At 47.0% G+C, this 21,114-nt stretch overlaps 2 protein-coding genes across 2 annotated transcripts in view; one reads left to right on the top strand and one right to left on the bottom strand.

Moving 5' to 3' along the window:
• The window catches only part of LOC140319808 (uncharacterized), a 481,384-nt gene that overhangs the window by 389,481 nt on the left and 70,789 nt on the right, over positions 1-21,114 (top strand). The window lies entirely within an intron of this gene.
• Positions 1-21,114, bottom strand: part of mylka (myosin, light chain kinase a) — a 70,631-nt gene that overhangs the window by 40,495 nt on the left and 9,022 nt on the right. Inside the window, exons 3-16 of the mRNA XM_072397653.1 lie at positions 19,268-19,475; positions 18,956-19,001; positions 18,382-18,547; positions 16,945-17,110; positions 14,312-14,333; positions 13,386-13,572; positions 12,832-12,899; positions 12,281-12,375; positions 9,993-10,202; positions 9,799-9,924; positions 2,608-2,724; positions 612-809; positions 273-480; positions 148-192 (exon numbers count right to left, since the gene is read on the bottom strand). Of these exons, the coding sequence (XP_072253754.1) occupies positions 148-192; positions 273-480; positions 612-809; positions 2,608-2,724; positions 9,799-9,924; positions 9,993-10,202; positions 12,281-12,375; positions 12,832-12,899; positions 13,386-13,572; positions 14,312-14,333; positions 16,945-17,110; positions 18,382-18,547; positions 18,956-19,001; positions 19,268-19,475 (1,862 nt within the window). The remainder of the gene's footprint in view (positions 1-147; positions 193-272; positions 481-611; positions 810-2,607; positions 2,725-9,798; positions 9,925-9,992; positions 10,203-12,280; positions 12,376-12,831; positions 12,900-13,385; positions 13,573-14,311; positions 14,334-16,944; positions 17,111-18,381; positions 18,548-18,955; positions 19,002-19,267; positions 19,476-21,114) is intronic.

The raw sequence follows: 21,114 nt of genomic DNA, 5'->3' as shown, positions 1-21,114 counted from the left end.
ATCACAGCTGGAGACTACAGACAGAGAGGCTGCATCAGAGCCAAAATAACCCGGTTTGATATGCATCAAAATGCTGATAATCGGCCGATAATCGGTACAGTACCGGCTCCTGCTGATGACCACAGTGTGAGCGTGTAGCCCGGTTACCTCAGGTTGATCCGGTATTCTCCTGCGTGGTGTTTCTTCACCCGTCTGCAGGAGCAGAGACAGCAGAGCAGGGTTCAGTCACATGTTACCGTCATGTTTGTGCTGCTTCCTGTGTGACTGCTGACCTGATGAGCAGCGAGATGACGTCCTCCTTCTGCAGCAGTTCATAGTCTCCTCCAGAGCTCAGAGCTCGGCTCTGGTCTGCCCTGGTCCAGGTGTATTGGGGGAACGGGTCTCCGGCGATGGCGCAGGAGAGGAGAACGTGTTGACCCACGACAGCGCTCATCGGTTTGGGTTTGGTGATGAACCAGGGTTGGACGCCGTCCTGAGGCTCTGCAAAAAGAACCAACCAAAAGTGTTGACTGGGGGGGCTGAGATAAACAGTACATCATGTTAACTGCAGTGTGTTCGGTTGTGCTTCGGTCTCATTGGACGCCTTAGGTTCTGAGGTGAATGCAGCGTACCTTCCACAGTGAGCCGGGCCTCGGTCCGGTCTTCTCCGTACTGGTTCCAGGCCTGGCAGCTGTAGGTCCCAGTGTCCTCGGGGAAAACTTCCTGGATCAGCAGAGTGCAGCGGTTCTGCTCCCTGAGGAGGTGGAAGTCCTCCGACTCCGTCACCTCCTGCCCGTCATGGAGCCACGTCACCTGAGGAAGAGGATGGCCTGAAGACCACAGCAGCTTCATCAGAGAACATCTAACTGCTTCACCCTCAGCCGGTGGCGTGCACAGACTTTTTGAAGGGCAGGGGCGGAAAGAAAAAAACATGTAGCTGACTGTAGCTCCTGTAGAGGACACTTTAGCATGTTCCAACTCTCAGAGCCTGAACTTCAGAGCAGGAAATGGAAGCATCTGAGAAATAACTCCTCATGGTTTATTTATTGATTTATTTCTTCCTTTAGCAGCAGCTAACGCTAACAGCTTAGCTAATGAAGATGACGTACACCAACTTCTAAGGAGTTACTGCTGTTCTTTTCTGAAAGATGAACATTATTGTTCCCACATTACTTTGTTAGCAGCAGCTAACGCTAACAGCTTAAAGATGAACATTATTGTTCCCACATTACTTTGTTAGCTGAAGCTAATGCTAACAGCTTAGCTAATGAAGATGACGTACACCAACTTCTAAGGAGTTACTGCTGCTCCTTTCTGAAAGATGAACATTATTGTTCCCACATTACTTTGTTAGCTGAAGCTAACGCTAACAGCTTAGCTAATGAAGATGACGTACACCAACTTCTAAGGAGTTACTGCTGCTCCTTTCTGAAAGATGAACATTATTGTTCCCACATTACTTTGTTAGCTGAAGCTAACGCTAACAGCTTAGCTAATGAAGATGACGTACACCAACTTCTAAGGAGTTATTGCTGTTCCTTTCTGAAAGATGAACATTATTGTTCCCACATTACTTCGTTAGCTGAAGCTAACGCTAACAGCTTAGCTAATGAAGATGACGTACACCAACTTCTAAGGAGTTACTGCTGTTCCTTTCTGAAAGATGAACATTATTGTTCCCACATTACTTTGTTAGCTGAAGCTTTCTAGTTGAACGGTTCTGTTCTGTAACTCAGACAACCTGCAGCTGTGTTTAAGGTGTGTTTCCAACACAACACCGGTCCTCTCCTCACTCTCGCTGTGTTAACGTTACATTATCGGCATGTTTCTGATAAAGATGGAGGTCTCCAGGTACAACTGTTTAATGAGGTTAATATATCCAAAATGTTTAAACGCAGTAATTAACGGTTCACATGCATTACTATGAGTTACGCTGTGACCAAGTCTCCGGCTTGGTCCATTACTGCTGATGAGAAAGCATCGTTTGCTAGCATCTGCTGCTAACTTACAGCTAACTGCTAACTTACTGCTAACTGCTAACTTACAGCTACATGCTAAAATATTTAAAAAGGGTGTAAAAAGGCACGTTTAAATGTGTGTGTATTTGTACAAAAGTGTCTAGTTTTCCATGACTGATTTTACTTTCTCTCTGAGTAGTTTTGTTGTTTCTCTCTCAGTTATTGTGCTGCAGATTCAAATAACAACTTTTGTTTGATGAGAGAATTGATGAGAGAATGAGATGTTAAATGACTGCATGAATTTGCACGTTTCTGCATTTTTTTCGTGTCACATTCATGAATGTGTTCCTCTGGAGAATCACAGCTCCTCTCAGTCTGATATGAACACGATAAACTCATCCAGATATTCTCATAAACGTCCTTTGTTGTGTGTTTAAATCAAACTGCTGCAGAAACAGCACACAGGAAGTGATCGTTTAAAGCAGAGAGCTGCAGATCTGAGCAGCTTATATGGAGAAAACCCTGCGTGGAAAATCCTTATGTAACACACACACACAGAGGAAATGAAGAGGCAGGACTCGTCCAGAGTAAATCTGTCCTCATCCCATCTCTGCCATCTCCCTGGAGATCAGACAGGAAATACCACAGTGTGCACACGGCGAGGTCGTACCGCTCAGCTCCACCGTCATGGCGACTCTGCTGCCGTCCATCACCTTCAGGTTGGTCAGTCTGCTGATGAAGCGAGGCGCCTCGCCTCTGACTTCTGACCTCTGACCCTGCGGCTGGCCTGCAGTGCAGAAACACATGAAGAAGAAGCAATGTGACAACAGGAAGTCACACATAAATGCTTTGACTCCTGTGTTCTTTGCACATATTTATTCATTCAACAGTAGATGATCAGGAAAAAGATGCAAAGGTATCACCTGACATCTGTCATCCAGAGGAGAATAACAACAAACAATCCCCAGAGTTTAAATAACAACAACTGGATGTTTCTCAATATCAAGGACGTCAAGTCTGGACTTGCAAGTTCATATTTGGCAAGTTCGGGTTGGAAGTCATGAGGACGCAGTCCTGTTATTCTGCATTTGGGACCTCAGAGTACTTGATGATGCTGAAGTTAAACTCAGCTTTCGGGTTCTTCACCTTTATCTCCACACTGATATGGTCAGAGAAACAGGATGGTTGGGTTTAAAGTTAATAACCAATATTAATAATATCTGCATTCCCTGTGGTCATGTGAGCGTTTATAAAGCCCAAGTCAGTAAGAAAATACAGTGGAACGTAGCGGTGGTGGTGTCCATCCGTCCGTCGGTTGAATGAAGCTTATTTCCACGGCTTGCATTAACGACCTCATTCTTTGGGTCACTACCTACAGCCGAGGGCTGGTTGGGGTCAGTCAGCTCTGATCAGTTCAATGGACCTGATCAGTTCAGACTCTGATCAGTTCAGACTGATTGTCCTCAAACTTGTGACACTGTTCTGAGAGCAGAGGAGACGAGTCTGAGAGCATCGCTGTGAACCTCACTTCCTTTAAAGGAGTCTGACCAGGAAATGTTTAATGGCTGGTTGGCTGAGTGTGTGTGCGCACGTGAACGTATGTGTGCGCACGTGAACGTATGTGTGCGCACGTGAACGTATGTGTGCGCACGTGACAGACTGAACTTGCGTGCTTTGTTCTGTGTACATATCAGACATACCAGAGAGCGAACACACGCTTTACAGCTGCTCCCAAAAGAGTTGGACGCCGTGTAAACTGTCGTTTATTCCATCTTTGCTCCTTCTCAGCAGGTTTTAACATGTGTTGTGAGGACCGTGTCACTCTTTTATTAATCTATGAGGAAGAAGCACCGCAGTGGCAGCTGATAGCTTCCCTAACCCAGTGAGAAGATGGGCCACATCAACCAAAAGATGTTCAAAAGAAGGACAAACACCAGCATCTTTAATGGGTTTTTAATCAGGGACAGAACAGCTGAGCAGGACGTCTTCCAACCTTTAATGAAGTGGAGCTCTGCTGGTGTGGAGCTCTGCTAATGTGAAGCTCTGCTAATGTGAAGCTCTGCTAATGTGAAGCTCTGATAATGTGGAGCTCTGCTAATGTGGAGCTCTGCTAATGTGGAGCTCTGCTGGTGCGGAGCTCTGCTAATGTGGAGCTCTGCTGGTGTGAAGCTCTGCTAATGTGGAGCTCTGCTAATGTGGAGCTCTGCTAATGTGAAGCTCTGCTAATGTGGAGCTCTGCTAATGTGAAGCTCTGCTAATGTGGAGCTCTGCTAATGTGAAGCTCTGCTAATGTGAAGCTCTGCTAATGTGGAGCTCTGCTAATGTGGAGCTCTGCTAATGTGGAGCTCTGCCGGTGTGGAGCTCTGCTAATGTGAAGCTCTGCTAATGTGGAGCTCTGCTAATGTGGAGCTCTGCTAATGTGGAGCTCTGCCGGTGTGGAGCTCTGCTAATGTGAAGCTCTGCTAATGTGGAGCTCTGCCGGTGTGGAGCTCTGCTAATGTGAAGCTCTGCTAATGTGGAGCTCTGCTAATGTGGAGCTCTGCTAATGTGAAGCTCTGCTGGTGCGGAGCTCTGCTAATGTGGAGCTCTGCTGGTGTGAAGCTCTGCTAATGTGGAGCTCTGCTGTCTGAACATCATCGGACTGTGAGGAGGTCGCTCCAGTTGGTTCTGCAGAGACGTTCCTGCAGATAAGAATGTGGGGAATCTCCCTTTATGACACCGAAACCCTCTGCTTCCAATCAGCAGAATGAGCTGGAGACAGTCCAACTTTCCAACTCCTTCAGGTTTAATTCTTCTTCTGCGGTTTCCCACAGCTGAAGTTAAACTATTGATTCAGTGACCTTTGAACTTTGATGTGAAGCGGTTCCTCTCAGAGAAACTGCGGTCCACACATGGACATCTGCTGTGGGCTCAGTGGGTCAGTCTGTGGGAACCTGCTGATATTTCACTGTGGCTCGGTCGGGGATTTCCTGCTGCAGGAGGCTTTTCTTCCACTGGTTTTCCTTATAAAGCTCTGATGATAGTTTCTGTTCCAATGAAGGATTGGCAGACAGGCGCTGCGTTCACTGTCGGCTCTGATGGATGGGATTCTGCAGTCTTTTTAAAGCAGCCTGAACACCATGAACTCCTGATGAAGGACACTTCCACCATCAAACAGTTTCCTGAGAAGAAGTTTTTCCCCTGTTTACTTTCCCTTTGCAGCCAATCAGGAGGCAGGACAGATAAACAGAACTATATGCAGCATCTGGAGAAACGTGTTGCTGTTCATTATGGAGACATCACAGATAAATGAGCAGCTCTGTCATGTTGTTCCTCAGCTGCTGGTGTTTGAAATGAGCTTCAAACTTAAAGCTGAAGGTAACCTGCTGCCGTTTCATAACCACAAGCTACAAATGTTGGTTTTAGTTGGTTTCAGGCCGATCCGGGCCAACCCAGGCTGATCAGGGCCGCTTCATAACCCGATGAAGGAACTTCAATAAAGGAGAACTTGGCAGGTGACTTTAACCAATCAGATCAAACTGTCTCAGAGAAGAAAGAGAAAATCAAAGGTCCGTTTCTCAAAGCAGGTTTAGGGGAGACTCTCTGTTTATTAACCCCGACATGAGGGAGACTCTCTGTTTATTAACCCCGAAATGAGGGAGACTCTCTGTTTATTAACCCCGAAATGAGGGAGACTCTCCGTTTATTAACCCCGAAATGAGGGAGACTCTCTGTTTATTAACCCCGAAATGAGGGAGACTCTCTGTTTATTAACCCCGAAATGAGGGAGACTCTCCGTTTATTAACCCCGAAATGAGGGAGACTCTCCGTTTATTAACCCCGAAATGAGGGAGACTCTCCGTTTATTAACCCCGAAATGAGGGAGACTCTCCGTTTATTAACCCCGAAATGAGGGAGACTCTCCGTTTATTAACCCCGAAATGAGGGAGACTCTCTGTTTATTAACCCCGAAATGAGGGAGACTCTCTGTTTATTAACCCCGAAATGAGGGAGAAACTCCGTTTATTAACCCCGAAATGAGGGAGACTCTCCGTTTATTAACCCCGACATGAGGGAGACTCTCCGTTTATTAACCCCGACATGAGGGAGACTCTCCGTTTATTAACCCCGACATGAGGGAGACTCTCCGTTTATTAACCCCGACATGAGGGAGACTCTCCGTTTATTAACCCCGAAATGAGGGAGACTCTCCGTTTATTAACCCCGAAATGAGGGAGACTCTCCGTTTATTAACCCCGAAATGAGGGAGACTCTCCGTTTATTAACCCCGAAATGAGGGAGACTCTCCGTTTATTAACCCCGAAATGAGGGAGACTCTCCGTTTATTAACCCCGAAATGAGGGAAACTCTCCGTTTATTAACCCCGAAATGAGGGAAACTCTCCGTTTATTAACCCCGAAATGAGGGAAACTCTCTGTTTATTAACCCCGAAATGAGGGAAACTCTCAGTTTTCCACAGAGGGAGGAAACTCAAACCAGAGACAGAGGGGTAACTCTCGCCTGTTTCAGAGAGAAGTAACTTAAACTCTCGCTCAGTTACCATAGTAACAGACTCTATGAACCTAACCTGGTCTGGACCAGGTTTTCCTCAGTAAACCTCGAGTTTCTCTCTGTCTCCGCCCTCTTTCAGCCTCAGAGCAGGAGGAAGCGACCTTTTTCACGAACACGTCCTTTAGACCAGGGTTCAGGGTTCACCGCCCTGCATGTTTTAGATGTTTCCCTCCTCCAGCTCACCCGATTCAAATGAATGGGTCCCATCAGGCGCCTGCAGAGCTGGGTGAGGGAAACATCTAAAACATGCCGGGCGGTGGGTCCCGAGGACCAGGGTTGAAGAACCCTGCTTCAGAGGATGAGCCCCCCCCCCCAGCCTCTGGCCCTCCAGTATCCTGCTTCAGAGGATGAGCCCCCCCCCCCAGCCTCTGGCCCTCCAGTATCCTGCTTCAGAGGATGAGCCCCCCCCCCTCAGCCTCTGGCCCTCCAGTATCCTGCTTTAGAGGATGAGCCCCCCCCCCCCTCAGCCTCTGGCCCTCCAGTATCCTGCTTTAGAGGATGAGCCCCCCCCCCCCCCAGCCTCTGGCCCTCCAGTATCCTGCTTTAGAGGTTCATTTAAATTGGTTTAATTACCGAACAGAACGTAACGGAGATGAAGATTTATGTGAGAAAGCAGCGTTCTGTTTGGATAAAACAGCTGCAGCCAAACAGCTGTATTAATATGAACTTTACAGAGTAAAACAGAATGAGGTTCCATCACACCGAGGTCTGACCTGAACAATGATTCAGATTTCATCTCAAGCTGCTGCTCAGCGCCCCCTTCGTATGAGGGCCTGGAAGAGGACCAGAACCAGAACCAGAACCTGGGTGGGAAGGACGTCCTGATCATTGGATCCTTTTTACTGTCTGAGCAGAACTTCTCTGAGCTGCTTACAGATGGCCCAGAATGCAGCTGCCAGAACCTTCCAGAACCTTTTCCATCAGTTCTGGTTTCTTTCCATGGGCTCAGAATCCAGTTCAGAGTTCTTGTTCAGCCATTCAGAATCTTGCATGGTCAGGTCCATTCATCTGTGAGAGATCTGCTGCAGCCCCATCAGAACCGGACTCCGCAGAACCACAGGACTCCGCCGCCCCGTCAGAACCACCGGACTCCGCAGCCCCGTCAGAACCACAGGACTCCGCAGCCCCGTCAGAACCACCGGACTCCGCAGCCCCGTCAGAACCACAGGACTCCGCCGCCCCGTCAGAACCACAGGACTCCGCCGCCCCGTCAGAACCACCGGACTCCGCAGCCCCGTCAGAACCACAGGACTCCGCAGCCCGATCAGAACCACAGGACTCCGCCGCCCCGTCAGAACCACAGGACTCCGCCGCCCCGTCAGAACCACCGGTTCTTTGTGCTTTCATTATCAAAAGTTGGACAGAACTTTGCTTTAACTTTGTTAAAAACACTAATTTGTTACAATAAGAAAAAACAAAGTCTTTCCGGTTTGGACCTTCTGGAGTCCTGCCGGCAGATTAAGACCCAAACAAACATTTCAGACTGAACTTTCTCCTCAGATTGCGTTTTATTTCCGGGACTGAAAGTTCTGGTGCTTATTTGTGGTGCCGGCTGAGCCCCTAACCCACGGAGCCGGTTCTGCAGCAGGTCAGTCCAACCCGGTGAGGACGCCTGCGATCAGGTGCAGGACGGCGCTGAGAGGTGCTGCAGAGGAGCGTGATGGACCGCAGCTCCCCCCGGACTCTCTGCATGCCCTTGTTGGGTCTGTGTGTTCCTGTGTGTGCGCTGCTGCAGCATGTTTTGTCTTTATATGGTATCGACCCGTTGGACCGCCTCAGAGTCTCACTGTAAAACCCAAACTGTTGTTTCAGCTCACACAATCTGACACCAACACCGTTTCCTGAAGGCTCACAGGAACCAGTGACAAGAACCGGGTCAGCAGAGACGAGCCAGAACCATCACAGGTCACCAGGTCTGCAGACGGTTCTGCTGCCGATGGCCACGAGCCCCAACCCTAACCTAACCCCAACCTAACCTAACCTAACCCCAACCTAACCCTAACCTAACCCCAACCTAACCTAACCTAACCCCAACCTAACCCTAACCTAACCCAACCCTAACCCAACCCTAACCTAACCCTAACCTAACATAACCCTAACCCAACCCTAACCCAACCCAACCCTAACCTAACCCCAACCTAACCCCAACCTAACCCTAACCCTAACCCTAACCTAACCTAACCCTAACCCAACCCTAACCCAACCCAACCCAACCCTAACCTAACCCCAACCTAACCCCAACCTAACCCTAACCCTAACCCTAACCTAACCTAACCCAACCCTAACCTAACCCCAACCTAACCCCAACCTAACCCTAACCCTAACCCTAACCTAACCTAACCCTAACCCAACCCTAACCCAACCCAACCCAACCCTAACCTAACCCCAACCTAACCCCAACCTAACCCTAACCTAACCTAACCCCAACCTCCACCCGTCCATCCATGTTTTATCTGTTTTATCCGACAGCTTTCACTTCATTACAGTTTAATAACTTCAGAAATGGATTCACTGCCTGAGGAAAGATCAATAAAAGTTTCCTCCCGAGTTTTCAGAGTTTTATTTAATTCGTTTTATTTAATCCGTTTTATTTCCGTCTGCTTTGGAAGCAACACAGACATCGAACACGTTTCAGTTCACTTCCTGTTTTTACAGTGCAGACCTCCTCCTCTCTGCTGCTTTTATTTTTTATTCCTGTTTTTATCAACCAAAGTTTACTTAAAAGCGTGCACAGCGTCCTGTTATCCAGCACCGGCTCAGTTCAGCAGAGCAGGAAGCTGCCACCAGCCAAAAATAACTAATCTTTGGAGAAAACAGCTGTTAAAATAAGATTTCACTGTTCGAATCAATCAAAGAAAACCTTCAGAGCGAAATGAGAGCAGCAGCTCTGCCTCTGCTGCGTTTAATTAAAGTTTCCTGTCTTCAGGCCTCATGTTCCCTCATCGCTCCGCTGTGCTGCCCCCTGCTGGAAGCTTCAGTCCAGCACACTCTGTCACTTTCTACGGTGGCTCACAGAGGTCAGCTCACACCAAGCGAAGGTGCCGCCTGACAGCGATTAACACAGACACGACGTTTGTTGTGATAAATATAAAATGAAACCGTCGGTTTGTTTCCAGCTGCGTCTCGTTTCATGTTTGGAAACATTTTTAATTCACGGTTCAAAGTTTGAAAGATGAATTAAAATATTTATGAATTATTACAATATGATGAAATGGTTCTCATGCCCGAATGAGGTCATCACTGAGGCCATATGTCATGTGACCAGAGTGACACCTGTAACCACGGTAACGGTTAAAGTGGACAAACTGACCGTTGATCAGCCAACGGACGCCAGGAGCAGTTTTTCCCTCCCCGCCGACCTGCAGGCTGACAGTCTGACCCTCTGACACGCTGCAGTCCTGCAGGGCGCCGACCAGCACGGGAGACCTGAACGCACCTGAGCGAGGACGCACAGGTGTTACTGTGGACAGAAGGCGGTCAGACAGACAGGTGGGCGGGGCTTACCGTGGACACGCAGCGTCCATGTTGCCGAGTCGACAGTCGCCCCGTCAGCTGTGGTCAGCCGACACCTGTAGGCGCCCCGGTCCACCTGTCCCACCCTCTCCAGGGTGAGAGTCAAACGGGTCCCGTCCCGTCTCTGCTGCAGACCCGGTCCGGCCCTCACAGCGGCGCCGTCCTTCAACCAGGTAACCATGGAAACGGCAGCGGAGGAGACTGCAGCAGACAACAGGTCCCTGGTTTTTTTTATCTTGGTTTTAACTTGTTTGATCTCCTTTAATAAGTCATTTTCTTTTCTTTCTTCTTCTTCTTAAGAACTTATCAGAACTATAATCATGCAGCTGTGCTCACAGACTGGCCGGCTTGAACAGTTATAATAACAGTTATTATAATTAATCCTCACGTTCCTCCATCTCTGGACATGTATTTCAGCTCCTAACCTCGACCAATCAGTGACGTAATGAAAGGAATCACCGTAACATCAGAGTTGGATCTTCTCACAGCAATAAGACGAGCTGCAGGGAACAAACCGAGCAGCTACAACATGAGATGGGTTTGGAAGCCCGTCCCTTCCGGCCTGAAACCATGAGCTGATCAGCTGGATCAGCGACACCAGGATCCTCCACGGATCTCTGGAGCTGTGCCTGGAGCTTATCCCAGACTCCATAAAATCCTCCATCACTGGATTTAATAACAGCAGCCCTGGCATCAGTGGTCATAGAGTCCTCCGATGGCTGGTACCAGAACAGGGGCCCCGTCCATCTTCATCAGACTCTTGGAGGCCCAGCTCCTCTGAGAGCATCTCCTACCCGAACACTGACCCTGTGCTGTCCTTTCGCTCTGGATAAAAGCGTCTGCTAAACATAAAGGAGCTGCTGGTCATATTCTACGCCGCTGTGAGGCAGTCTGTCCTCTGCAGCTTCATCTCCGGCTGCTCCCAACGTGTTTGGGGGAGGAGCTGAACTCACAGAGCTCTGTAACATCCCAACAAAGGAGCAGCTTCTTCCCTCCGATGAACAGAACATCTGTAGAATAACCTAAATTAGAATATTTATCCCTTTTTCTCACTGTAATATTAATGTCTTCCACGCCTCTGTTATAAAGCCATATTTACTATTTAATGTAATTAATCATATTTATGTTTTATTCGACATATCATGTAGTATCTTTGCACTGCTGCCAGTTGTAAATATTAATAATCTTTGATTCCTTAAAGAGCGCTCAGCTAACCAGAGTCACTTTCTCCATATGTGTGCACATACCTGGGCAATAGATCCACGGCAGCTTCAGTGTGCTGCATGCAACAGCCGACTGTGCACGTACACCACAGTGTTAAGCACCACCTATGTTACATCTACTTACTACTCCATTGCATCACAGCCCATCTCTGTGGATATCTCACCCACTGCTGTGTAAAATGTATCCGAGTCAGTTTTAACAACTTTTAAACACCAACGTTTATAAAAAATGTCTCATTACAGCAACACTGACAGGAAACAGAGTTCCTTCGAAGTATCTGCTGGAGTCAGAAAAAACAGCAATAAAAGACACTGGTGAGAGTCACAAATCCAGTGTTGTAGAGTTTATTCAGGATAAAGGAATAAACTCAAGCTCCTTCTGGAAAAAGACCTTCTGGCACAGGCTTTTATTCACTCTTTTCCTGGTTAAGCCCCACCTTTTCCTAAAAAAAATCTAATTTCTTCTGATGGCACCAATGGAATCACACTCAGTGCCTCTGGTTTCACTCTCAGCCAACATTTTAAAACCCTTCCTTCTGAGCTAATGGTGTCATGTGTGCTCTCAGCCGGTTCCAGCCTGCACCAGGTAGCTCTGAGCTGCTCTCAAACCCATTCTGCACCACTGGGTCAGCAGCTAAGCCTTCAACCTTTGAGCTCAGGACCAAAGTACCGGGTGAGTTTCAGGCTGCAGCATTTCTTCATCAGGGCCAGAACCGCTCGGCTAACCAGAGTCACAGCGATGGCTTCGATACGGTCTGTCACCATGTGACCAAACCGCCATTTTTAGCCTTCACTAAAGGTACTCATCAGCTGCATCTGTCTGTGTGAACCGACGCCACCTGGACACGTTTCGGGAGGAGGAAACACTTTCTTCACCTACAGCAAAGCAACGAGCCACTAAATAAATTAACCAATAATCATACTGATAACATTGTGTTCCAAAATCTCTCCGTTAAAGTTAAAGTACATTAAATACCTAAATGTACGAACTTCTTCTTCTTCAGGTTCTGTCAGAGAATTCTTTAGATTTCACATTAAATCAGAGGTGTGAATGACCTTGGCAGGTGAAGGTGACCTGTGCTCCGTCTGTGGCCTCCTGATCCAGAGGAACCGCCTCGAACCGCAGACCGGACCCCGACCTCCTCAGAGCCCTAAAACACACAGGAACCAGTCTGACACAGCCGAGCAGAACCTCACCGACACTGTGGTCCACTCAGCTGTTAGGCAGACAGAAAGGCCCAGTTCAAGCTGATCACATGGTTTAACTTTTAAATCAATGCTATTCTATCAGGTGGCTTCACTGGAAAGTTCTGGATGCGTTTATGATTATAATGAAAGATGGAAAAGAACCCGTCCAGCATCCTTCTGTGTGGCCTCGACATAATATGCATCTAAATGTGACCAAATGACTTTTTTCACCTCAAAGCTGTTAGCATGTTAGCATCAAATGTGTTGCTGTTAGTTAGCCGCTGGTTAGCAGCTGGTTAGCAGCTGATGTGTGTCCACTCTTTAGGACTTTATGGGTTTTTCATTCAAATGAGAAGAACCCATCAGAACGTCGCCTCTCATGAAACTTTGCGTTCGAACAGGTTTGACTTGATTCTGACCGGCTGCTGTCTGAAGAGGGCTGCAGGACTGAACCGGGCTGAACCGGATCGGGACCTTCTGACTGGACCTGCAGGCACACAAAGATTTCAAGTCCCAATCGTTTCTCTTCCTGTTAAACATTCAAACATTAGATTTGAAGAAGGTGACATTGACCCGTCCACTTAAAAGGTTCTGACTAAATCATTTGGAGGGACCAAATAGATGAAAACAGTGTAAAGGAAAATAATACAAAAATAAATTAAGGAGCAACAAATTACTGAAGAAAGAAATTAAATATTTTCTAATTTAGAAAAGTCGAGTAAATAAAAATAAATATTAACTTTCTTTAAATTAAATATTTCTTTCACATTCTTTTCGCATATTTCTTTAATTTAACGTCAGTAACATTTATCATTGTATAAACGTATTTATTCAGCCGAGGGTAGAATCTGTATCAGGACATAACCAGCAGAGAAAATCACTTAGTCATGATGTTCTCTCAGAAGCTTCACTGACTGTTTTTCTTCAAATATCACCTGAATTATGATTTGAATAATCATTAGATCACAGCCACCTGAGCAGCTGCTGTACTCCTCCCAGCCAGATGAGGGAGCTGTACAGGAGGTTTGCTCCTCCATGAGGCGACCTGCGGCTCCTTCTGTTCAGGCTGCTCTGTCGGGGAACTGGGAACATTGGGAGCAGCTCTGTTCAGCTTCAGGTTCCTGGTTCTGGTTGGTTGATCCTCGGCTGTCTGGACGCAGCTGCAGGACACACTGTGAGGCCGTTACCATGGTTACATGTAGGAGAGGACACATTGTGAGGCCGTTACCATGGTTACATGGAGGAGAGGACAGCTGGTAAGGCCGTTACCATGGTTACATGTAGGAGAGGACACATTGTGAGGCCGTTACCATGGTTACATGTAGGAGAGGACACATTGTGAGGCCGTTACCATGGTTACATGTAGGAGAGGACAAATTGTGAGGCCGTTACCATGGTTACATGGAGGAGAGGACACATTGTGAGGCCGTTACCATGGTTACATGGAGGAGAGGACACATTGTGAGGCCGTTACCATGGTTACATGGAGGAGAGGACACATTGTGAGGCCGTTACCATGGTTACATGTAGGAGAAGAGTTTATCTAACTTAACACCAGACAGCTTGTCTATAGCGGTGTAGGAGCACTGATCCATGCACAGGAGATGTTGGACTGATGATGGATCACATGTTGCTCCATCAGCTGCTACAAAAACACAAGTGGCTGTCCAGGAAAAATGAGGTCAGGCTCAGATGACAAACTTCTTATCAGAAAATCCACTCTAAAGCAAGTGGCTGCGGCTGCTGAGCTCATTTGGGTTTGGGAAGGTAAAGTCGATAAGTTAATGCAGAAACATTCATCCAGACGGAACAAATAACTGGAACTTATCAGAAAGGACGGAGCCAGAAACCAGCAGGACGAGCTGCACTAAATGGAGGCAGGTGAAAGAAAGAACTCACCTGGACAAGACATCAGGAACACCTGGAGGGAGACAGGCAGAGACATCAGAACAGAAACCGTTCAACATCAAACATCACTCACATGTCTTCTTATTGAATCCAAACATTGAAATCCAGAGATAAATTACAGTTTACACAGCTTCAGGATGAGGCTCATCAATGTCAGTTTCACCAATTTACCGAGAAACTCGGGATGTTTAAAACAACGTGTGAACTCAAACAGCTCTTTTATAAGTCATTTTAAACAACTCATCCTAATACGGTTAACTTTGTGGACCCGACCACTTCTAACCAGAGGATGGAAGACGCCACAGCTCTGTGGACAGAAAACAACTGGAACACAACAAGCTCCACTCAAAATAATAATTAAACGATACTTCTGAAGAGATAAAAACAAGCAAAGGACAGATTTTACATGAGAATCCAAAGTGAAATCTGAGTGGAAAGTTAGCCCAAGGTTCCTGATAGAAGATTCATCGGAAGAAGCAGGATGACCCAGAGTTTCCATGAGCTTAGACACAGATCTGTGGGGCTCAGACAAGGTTTCCTCTTCTTAAGGTGGAGAAAGCTGTCAGACATCTAAACTTTTTAAAACTGAGCTTCACCTCAGCTAACAGTCAGCATTTTCTGCTAACTGAGCTGATGTTAAAGAGCTGTGAAATATCACAAATATCACACGGGTTTACTGGTGACTGCAAAACAGGCTGATTGTTGGCTTCAGATAAAGTACGTTTCACTTTATTTTTAACAGCACATATAATGCAACACTGAACAAAAAAAGAAACAGTTGGTCATCAAAGCACCAACCAGAAGGTGTAGTAACCCACCCAGAAGTTGGTGGAAAAACCCTCGGTTTTAGAAAGAGTCTCAAGATGACACTTTCTCTTTGTTTCTGTGGGCCACAGACAATGATTTCAGTTTTGTCTGAGTTTAGCTGGAGAAAATCGTTTTGCATCCACACTGATCTGTTTGATGCAGAGACCCAATGTATCTACAGGCCCGTGTTCTCCTGCCGTCAGTGACACGTAGATCTGAGTGTCATCTGCAAAGTTGTGGTTGGACACATTGTGGCTGCGTATTAGCTGGCCTAATGACAGCATGTACAGATTGAACTATAGGGGCCCCAGGATAGACCCCTGGGGAACCCCACAGGTCAAAGCTATTTGGTCTGAGACACAGTTATCAATTTCAACAAAATACTTCCTGTCCTCGAGATAGAACTTGAACCAGTTTAAAGCACAACCAGAGGTTCCCACCCAGTCTTCTAACCTCTGGAATAAGATGGTCAACAGTGTCAGAAGCAGCACTCAGGTCCAGCAGAACTAAGACCGAGACTTTGTCTGCATCTGTGTTCAGGCGGATATCGTTTGCCTTGATCAGAGCCGTCTCAGTGCTGTGGGGGGGCCTGAAGCCTGATTGGAAAGTATCAAAAGCTTGGTTAGGCAGGAGAAAGTCAGAAAGCTGTTGGTTTACAACTTTTTCTAGGATTTTGCCTAAGAATGGCAGGTTTGATATGGGCCGGTAGTTAGTGAGTGAGATGCTAACTAGATGAGTGAGTTTTGGTAACAAACTGTTCACCACAGACTTTAGAAATCTTGTGGGCAACTCATGAAGGCAGCATGTCGATGAACTCAGACTGCAGATGATCTCTTCGACTGATTTGTCAGTAACTGGTATGAAATGTGTCAGCTCCAGGTGTCCAGCTGGCTGCAGAGTAGTTATTTGTGTTGTGGAAATTATTGTATTTTTAGTGCTTTGAACTTTGTCATTAAAGAATATTTCAAACTCTTAGATGTAGAAATGAGTTCTAAAGGCAGTGAAACTGGAGTTTCTAAGTTAATCTGTTATTGTACCAAACAGGACACGGGGGTTGTAGTAATGGACATCTAACTCAGTTTATACAGTATCAGGTTAGTTTAACAGAAAGGTTAGTTTCAGTTTGCAACACCTGTCCAGACAGCCTCTGTTGGAGGACTGGGTTGAAGCCATTTCCTGTTACTGCTCTTCTAACAACAGTTAGATTCTCTCACAGAAAGAGGAGGTAGATTATACCGAGCACATATCCAAACAGTCATCCTGTGACAGGACGTGGATTTTAATTGGCTTGAATTGGACTGTATCTTTGGAGTTCCTTGAGATGACATGTGTTGCGATTTGCTGCCTTATAAACATAAAACTGGTCTAAATTGAAAACAACAAACCACCAAGTCTGACTTCATGGCAGTTCCATGGATCCAGCTACTTTGGGTTTACTGGAATTAAACACTTAGCTCCTCCGGCCAGAGGGGGCGACGTCCTGAAACTACCCAACACTGAACATGCTGACAGCTGATGGGGCTTTTAAATGTTTCAGAACAAACGGATGTGCACCATGAACCCTGAAACCCAGGCAGAGTCTTACCTCTTCTCAGGAGCTGTTGTGTAACCTGGGATTCAGATTGATCCTTTTCTCTGATTAAAGACACCTAATTTGCATATTTGTTGACCAGAATAAAAAGATGAAGCTGAGATCAGTCTGCATCATCCTGAAGCTGCTGCAGGAAGGTCAGCATAATCTGCTCCATCAGCAGCCATTTAACAGCTTTACAGACAGTCGTCGATAGATCATCCTGCGCTCTGATTGGTTGTCTCACCCTGGACTATGAGCTCAGCATTGGCGGTGGCTGTTCCAGCGCTGTTGATAATTGAACACGTGTAACTTCCTGCGTCCTCCGTGCACACCTCCTTTATCTCCAGGAAGTGACGACCGGAGAGCTCATACACACTGACCCGCCCTCGAGACTGAAGCTCCGCCTCCTCCTGAGACAAAGTACAACAAACAAAAAGTTACACCAGTAAAAACTAAAAAAACAAAACAGCTAACCTCCACCACAAAAGAAGAAAAGCTTCCCATCATGCACCACGTAAACTTTTAATGAAATGTTAGGAAAATTGTTCTATTCCTTAAAAAATACATCTGAACAGCGCCCCCTGCTGTGTGGAAATTAACATTCCTGAACTGTAAACACCAGCCTGAAATCTCACTTTCACTGGAGGTGTGGGAACAAATTAAATGTAAAAGTGTCAGCGTCCATACAGCCTCACCCAATACGCTTGTTTAGAAAAAAAGTCTCCGTAAACATGGCGTCATTTCCAGAATTATCAGTGTCCACGGATTCACGTTTTAGGAAACAACCCAAAACGCTGTAGTACCAATACCAGGCCTGTATGTGGCGCCGCCGCACCAATACGCTAAAATCAGAAGAGAAGCCATGGAGCGTATAAAGGCAGACATATAGGGGAAATGTGAGATCTCTGGTGGATAAAAGTTGAAGAGGAGACGTCTGATGCAGAGCAGTAACAAAATGGAGAGAAAGCAGGAGGAAGTTTAAAGCATTTCTTCCTTTAATCATCAGGGGAAATGTGAGATCTCTGGTGGATAAAATGGACGAGCTCGGAGCCCTGATGAGGACACAGCAGGAATATCAGGCAGAGACCTGGCTGCAGGAACAACTCTAACAGCTCTCTGCTCAGCTTTAAGACTATCCGGGCAGACAGAGACTGCAGACAGAGCGCTAACAGTAAAGGAGGAGGATCACAGAGCTGGTTAACAACAGATGGTGGAATCCTGGAGCGTCTCTGCAGCCCAGATGTTGAACTGCTGGCTGTGAGTTTCTGTCCATGTTGTCTGCTGAGAGTTCACCTGAGTTACCTGCTGACGCTGTGTGTGACATCATCAGCTGAGTTGTTGCTAAGCTACAGAAACAGCAGCCCAACCCACTGATGGAGACCTCTGAAGGTTTCTACCTTCCTCTCTGCTGCACTTCAGCTGGTTTATATTTTATTTTATTATCTGTAACAACAGCTGATCTTTAATAATAATTAATACTGCAGGGATATAATTTAGCTTCAGGGATTAATAAAGTGTTGAAGTGAAGTGACAGAAGTTGAAAAGACTGTTTTGGTTTCAGCTTGGTCAGTGATCAGAGAGGAAAATGAAAGCATCCTCAGGCAGATTCTGAACTGCGTTTCATTTCATATGAACAGTTTCAATCCACCGTTTATTTTGCATTACAGTAAGCTCCTCCCACCTTGTACCATGTGACCTGTGGCTGTGGACGTCCTGTGGTTTTGGCGAAGAACTTGGCGCTCTGTCCCGGTCTGGCAAACACTCGAGTCGGCTTGGTGATGAACTTTGGCGGACTCTCGCCCCAAATGCTCGGCCTGTTCTCCAGCGCTGGGACAGCAGAGAGACACCTGGAATTATGGGAAACAGAGTCCTGTAACCACCTCAGTCCAGCTGCAGCGCCCCCTGCTGTGTGGAGGCTGACATGCGAATCATGGTGCTCAGTTCTCAGAATTATAAGCAACATAAAACATGTGAAATCAGAGGTTTATAAGCTCTCCTGCTGTTCTGGAACTAATAAAACAACTGAGAGGAAACAGCTGCTGCAGGAAACAGCTTCAGCCCCACTGTGACGGCAGAAACCGTGAATCTCTGCTGATGTGAGCGCAGACAGAAGCACTGACAGATTTAAGGAGCCTCCAGGTTTTGGAGGAGGAGAAGGAGGTCTGAGGAAGTGTCCCTCCTCCGACACCAGCAGGAGTTACGACTCAACCATCTGCAGCTCTGTTTACGACAGAGTTACAGCTGCTGGAACTCACCCGGTTTTCATCGATGACGGCAGGACGAACTTCCTTCCAGAATTCTCTGCAGGTGGAATAACAGAAGAAGAAGAAGTTCAGCCTCTGAATAAACTGCGGACAAAAACTTTAAGTTTCTGTAAAACATCTGCGTCACTCAGCGAAACCGATGAAAAGCCATTTTATTGTTTATTGTTCCCTCCGAGCCAAACAGAACTCAGAGGTTCTGATGTCACTGAACTCGCCTCTTACTGCTGCAGCACCGGGAAAACATTCTGACTTCTGTGTGAAGCTGGTTGCATCAGCAGTAACAGTGTCAGCAGGTATTCATACCTTCCAGAAGGATCTCCACGGTAACCTGCCGGCTCCCCGCCTGATTGGTCGCCTGGCAGGTGTAGCGGCCCAGGTCCCTCTCTGTGACTCCTCCCACCAGCAGGCTGAAGGTGCCCCGCCCGCCTCGCTCCACGATGCAGCGCCCTCCACCAGCCACAGCCCTCCCCTCTCTGTACCATGTGACCTGTGGCTCAGGATGACCTCGCACCTGAAAGTCACAGAACAGGGTGAACAGCGCCCGGACCTGAATGTTCAAACTTGGAAAAGATGCGAGAAATGAGTTGAACACTGAAAAGCAGATCAATGATCAATGAAATCTGGAAGCTACAGCACCAAAGAACAATGACCATGTGAGTCACCACAGCTGTGGGGGGGGGGGGGGGGGGGGGGGTGAACCACTCAAGGGATGAACCAGTGTTGTGTCGACACAGAACAGACAACTTAGCAAAGAAGCCATTTTAAACTGGATCTTTAGGCTCTTTGTTACCAGCAGCCTGTCACAAAGACACATCATTTGTTCCCATTTCTTTAGCTGCATCTATGAAAAACAGCAAAGAAAACACAGTTTGACAGACAGAAAATAGGATTTCTGCAGCAACAAGGTGATTCCCAAAGAGCTATTAGCTGAAAACTTGGCATATCTCAGCATGGTGTGCAGTGTGTCCTTAAAACATTTGAGGAAACTGGACAAGTGGAGGACAAAAGAAGAAGTGTCAGGCCTGAAAAACTATCTCCAGCAGATGAACAGGATCTGAAAGTGATGTCCTTAAGAAAGAGGAAAAAATCCAGCTGTGACCTGACAGGACCTGAGAGATGCATCTGGACCTTCAGCTGATCCATCTACTGTTGGCCCAAGCCTCATCAGAAATGGTCTCCATGGAAGGGTGGCTGTCAAGAAGCCGTTCTTAAGGAAGGGAAACAGGGAGAAAAGGCTGAGCTGTGCCAAATGACACAAGAAGTGGACTGAAAATCAGTGGCAACAGGTCTTATGGAGGGATGAATCCTCCCCAGAGCCCGGACCTCAACATTATTGAAGCAGTGTGGGATCATCTTGTCTCCAGAAAAACAGATGGTGGCTCAAGATTTCTGATTTATTCTGTTAAAAGCTGTTTTTCATGATCCTAGAACAACACATTTATAGCTGCAGGTCCCCCCAGAGGAACAAACCAAATCACTGACTGCTGTCCTTGTTTAAACTAACAGCACGGTGTCAGGAAGGCTGCAGTCTACAAATTCACCACCAGGTGTCTCTGTCCTGGTTCAGCATGAAGTTTATTTTAAAGTCATCTTCTTACAGAGATCTCCCATCAGGTCACACGTTTCTGCCCAAACTGTGAAGAATCTGGCAGAGCTGACACCAGCTTCACAGAACCAGTCCAGAATCAGATGTGCAGGGTTCTGATCCACGTCTGAAGACCAGGACCCGGAGATCCTCCCGTCACACAGCAAACCAGCCCAGAACCATGAATGAGAGAGTGTGTGCAGCATGTGGCAGACAGATGTGTCGACTGTTTGATGACTTCCAGCTCAACTCCCAGGAGGCCTTGCAGCTCCATCCATCATGTCTGCGGACCGAAGGTGCATTCAGGCGCTGTGGGATTATTCATCCTCATCATTCCTCAGTAAGCCTGATGCTCTGAAGCAGACATGAAAAACAGATCAGGGACCTTGTTGGGTTTGAACCGGGAATGTTGGACTGCTTCACATCAGGAGGCTGCAGGTCACAAGACTGATCTGTGTCTGCTAACATCTCCTCAGAGGATCAACTCCTGATCTGAGAGCAGCCAACATGTTTGTCTGCAGCTCAGCTGAAGTGGATCGTCTCTCTGCATCCGTCCCACTCAGAT

Source organism: Leuresthes tenuis, unplaced genomic scaffold, assembly GCF_036924035.1.
Source record: "Leuresthes tenuis unplaced genomic scaffold, fLeuTen1.0.hap1 SCAF_12, whole genome shotgun sequence".
Classification (NCBI taxonomy): domain Eukaryota; kingdom Metazoa; phylum Chordata; class Actinopteri; order Atheriniformes; family Atherinopsidae; genus Leuresthes; species Leuresthes tenuis.
The sequence above is the reverse complement of the archived record's forward strand: the minus strand, read 5'-3'. Positions and strand labels throughout refer to the sequence as shown.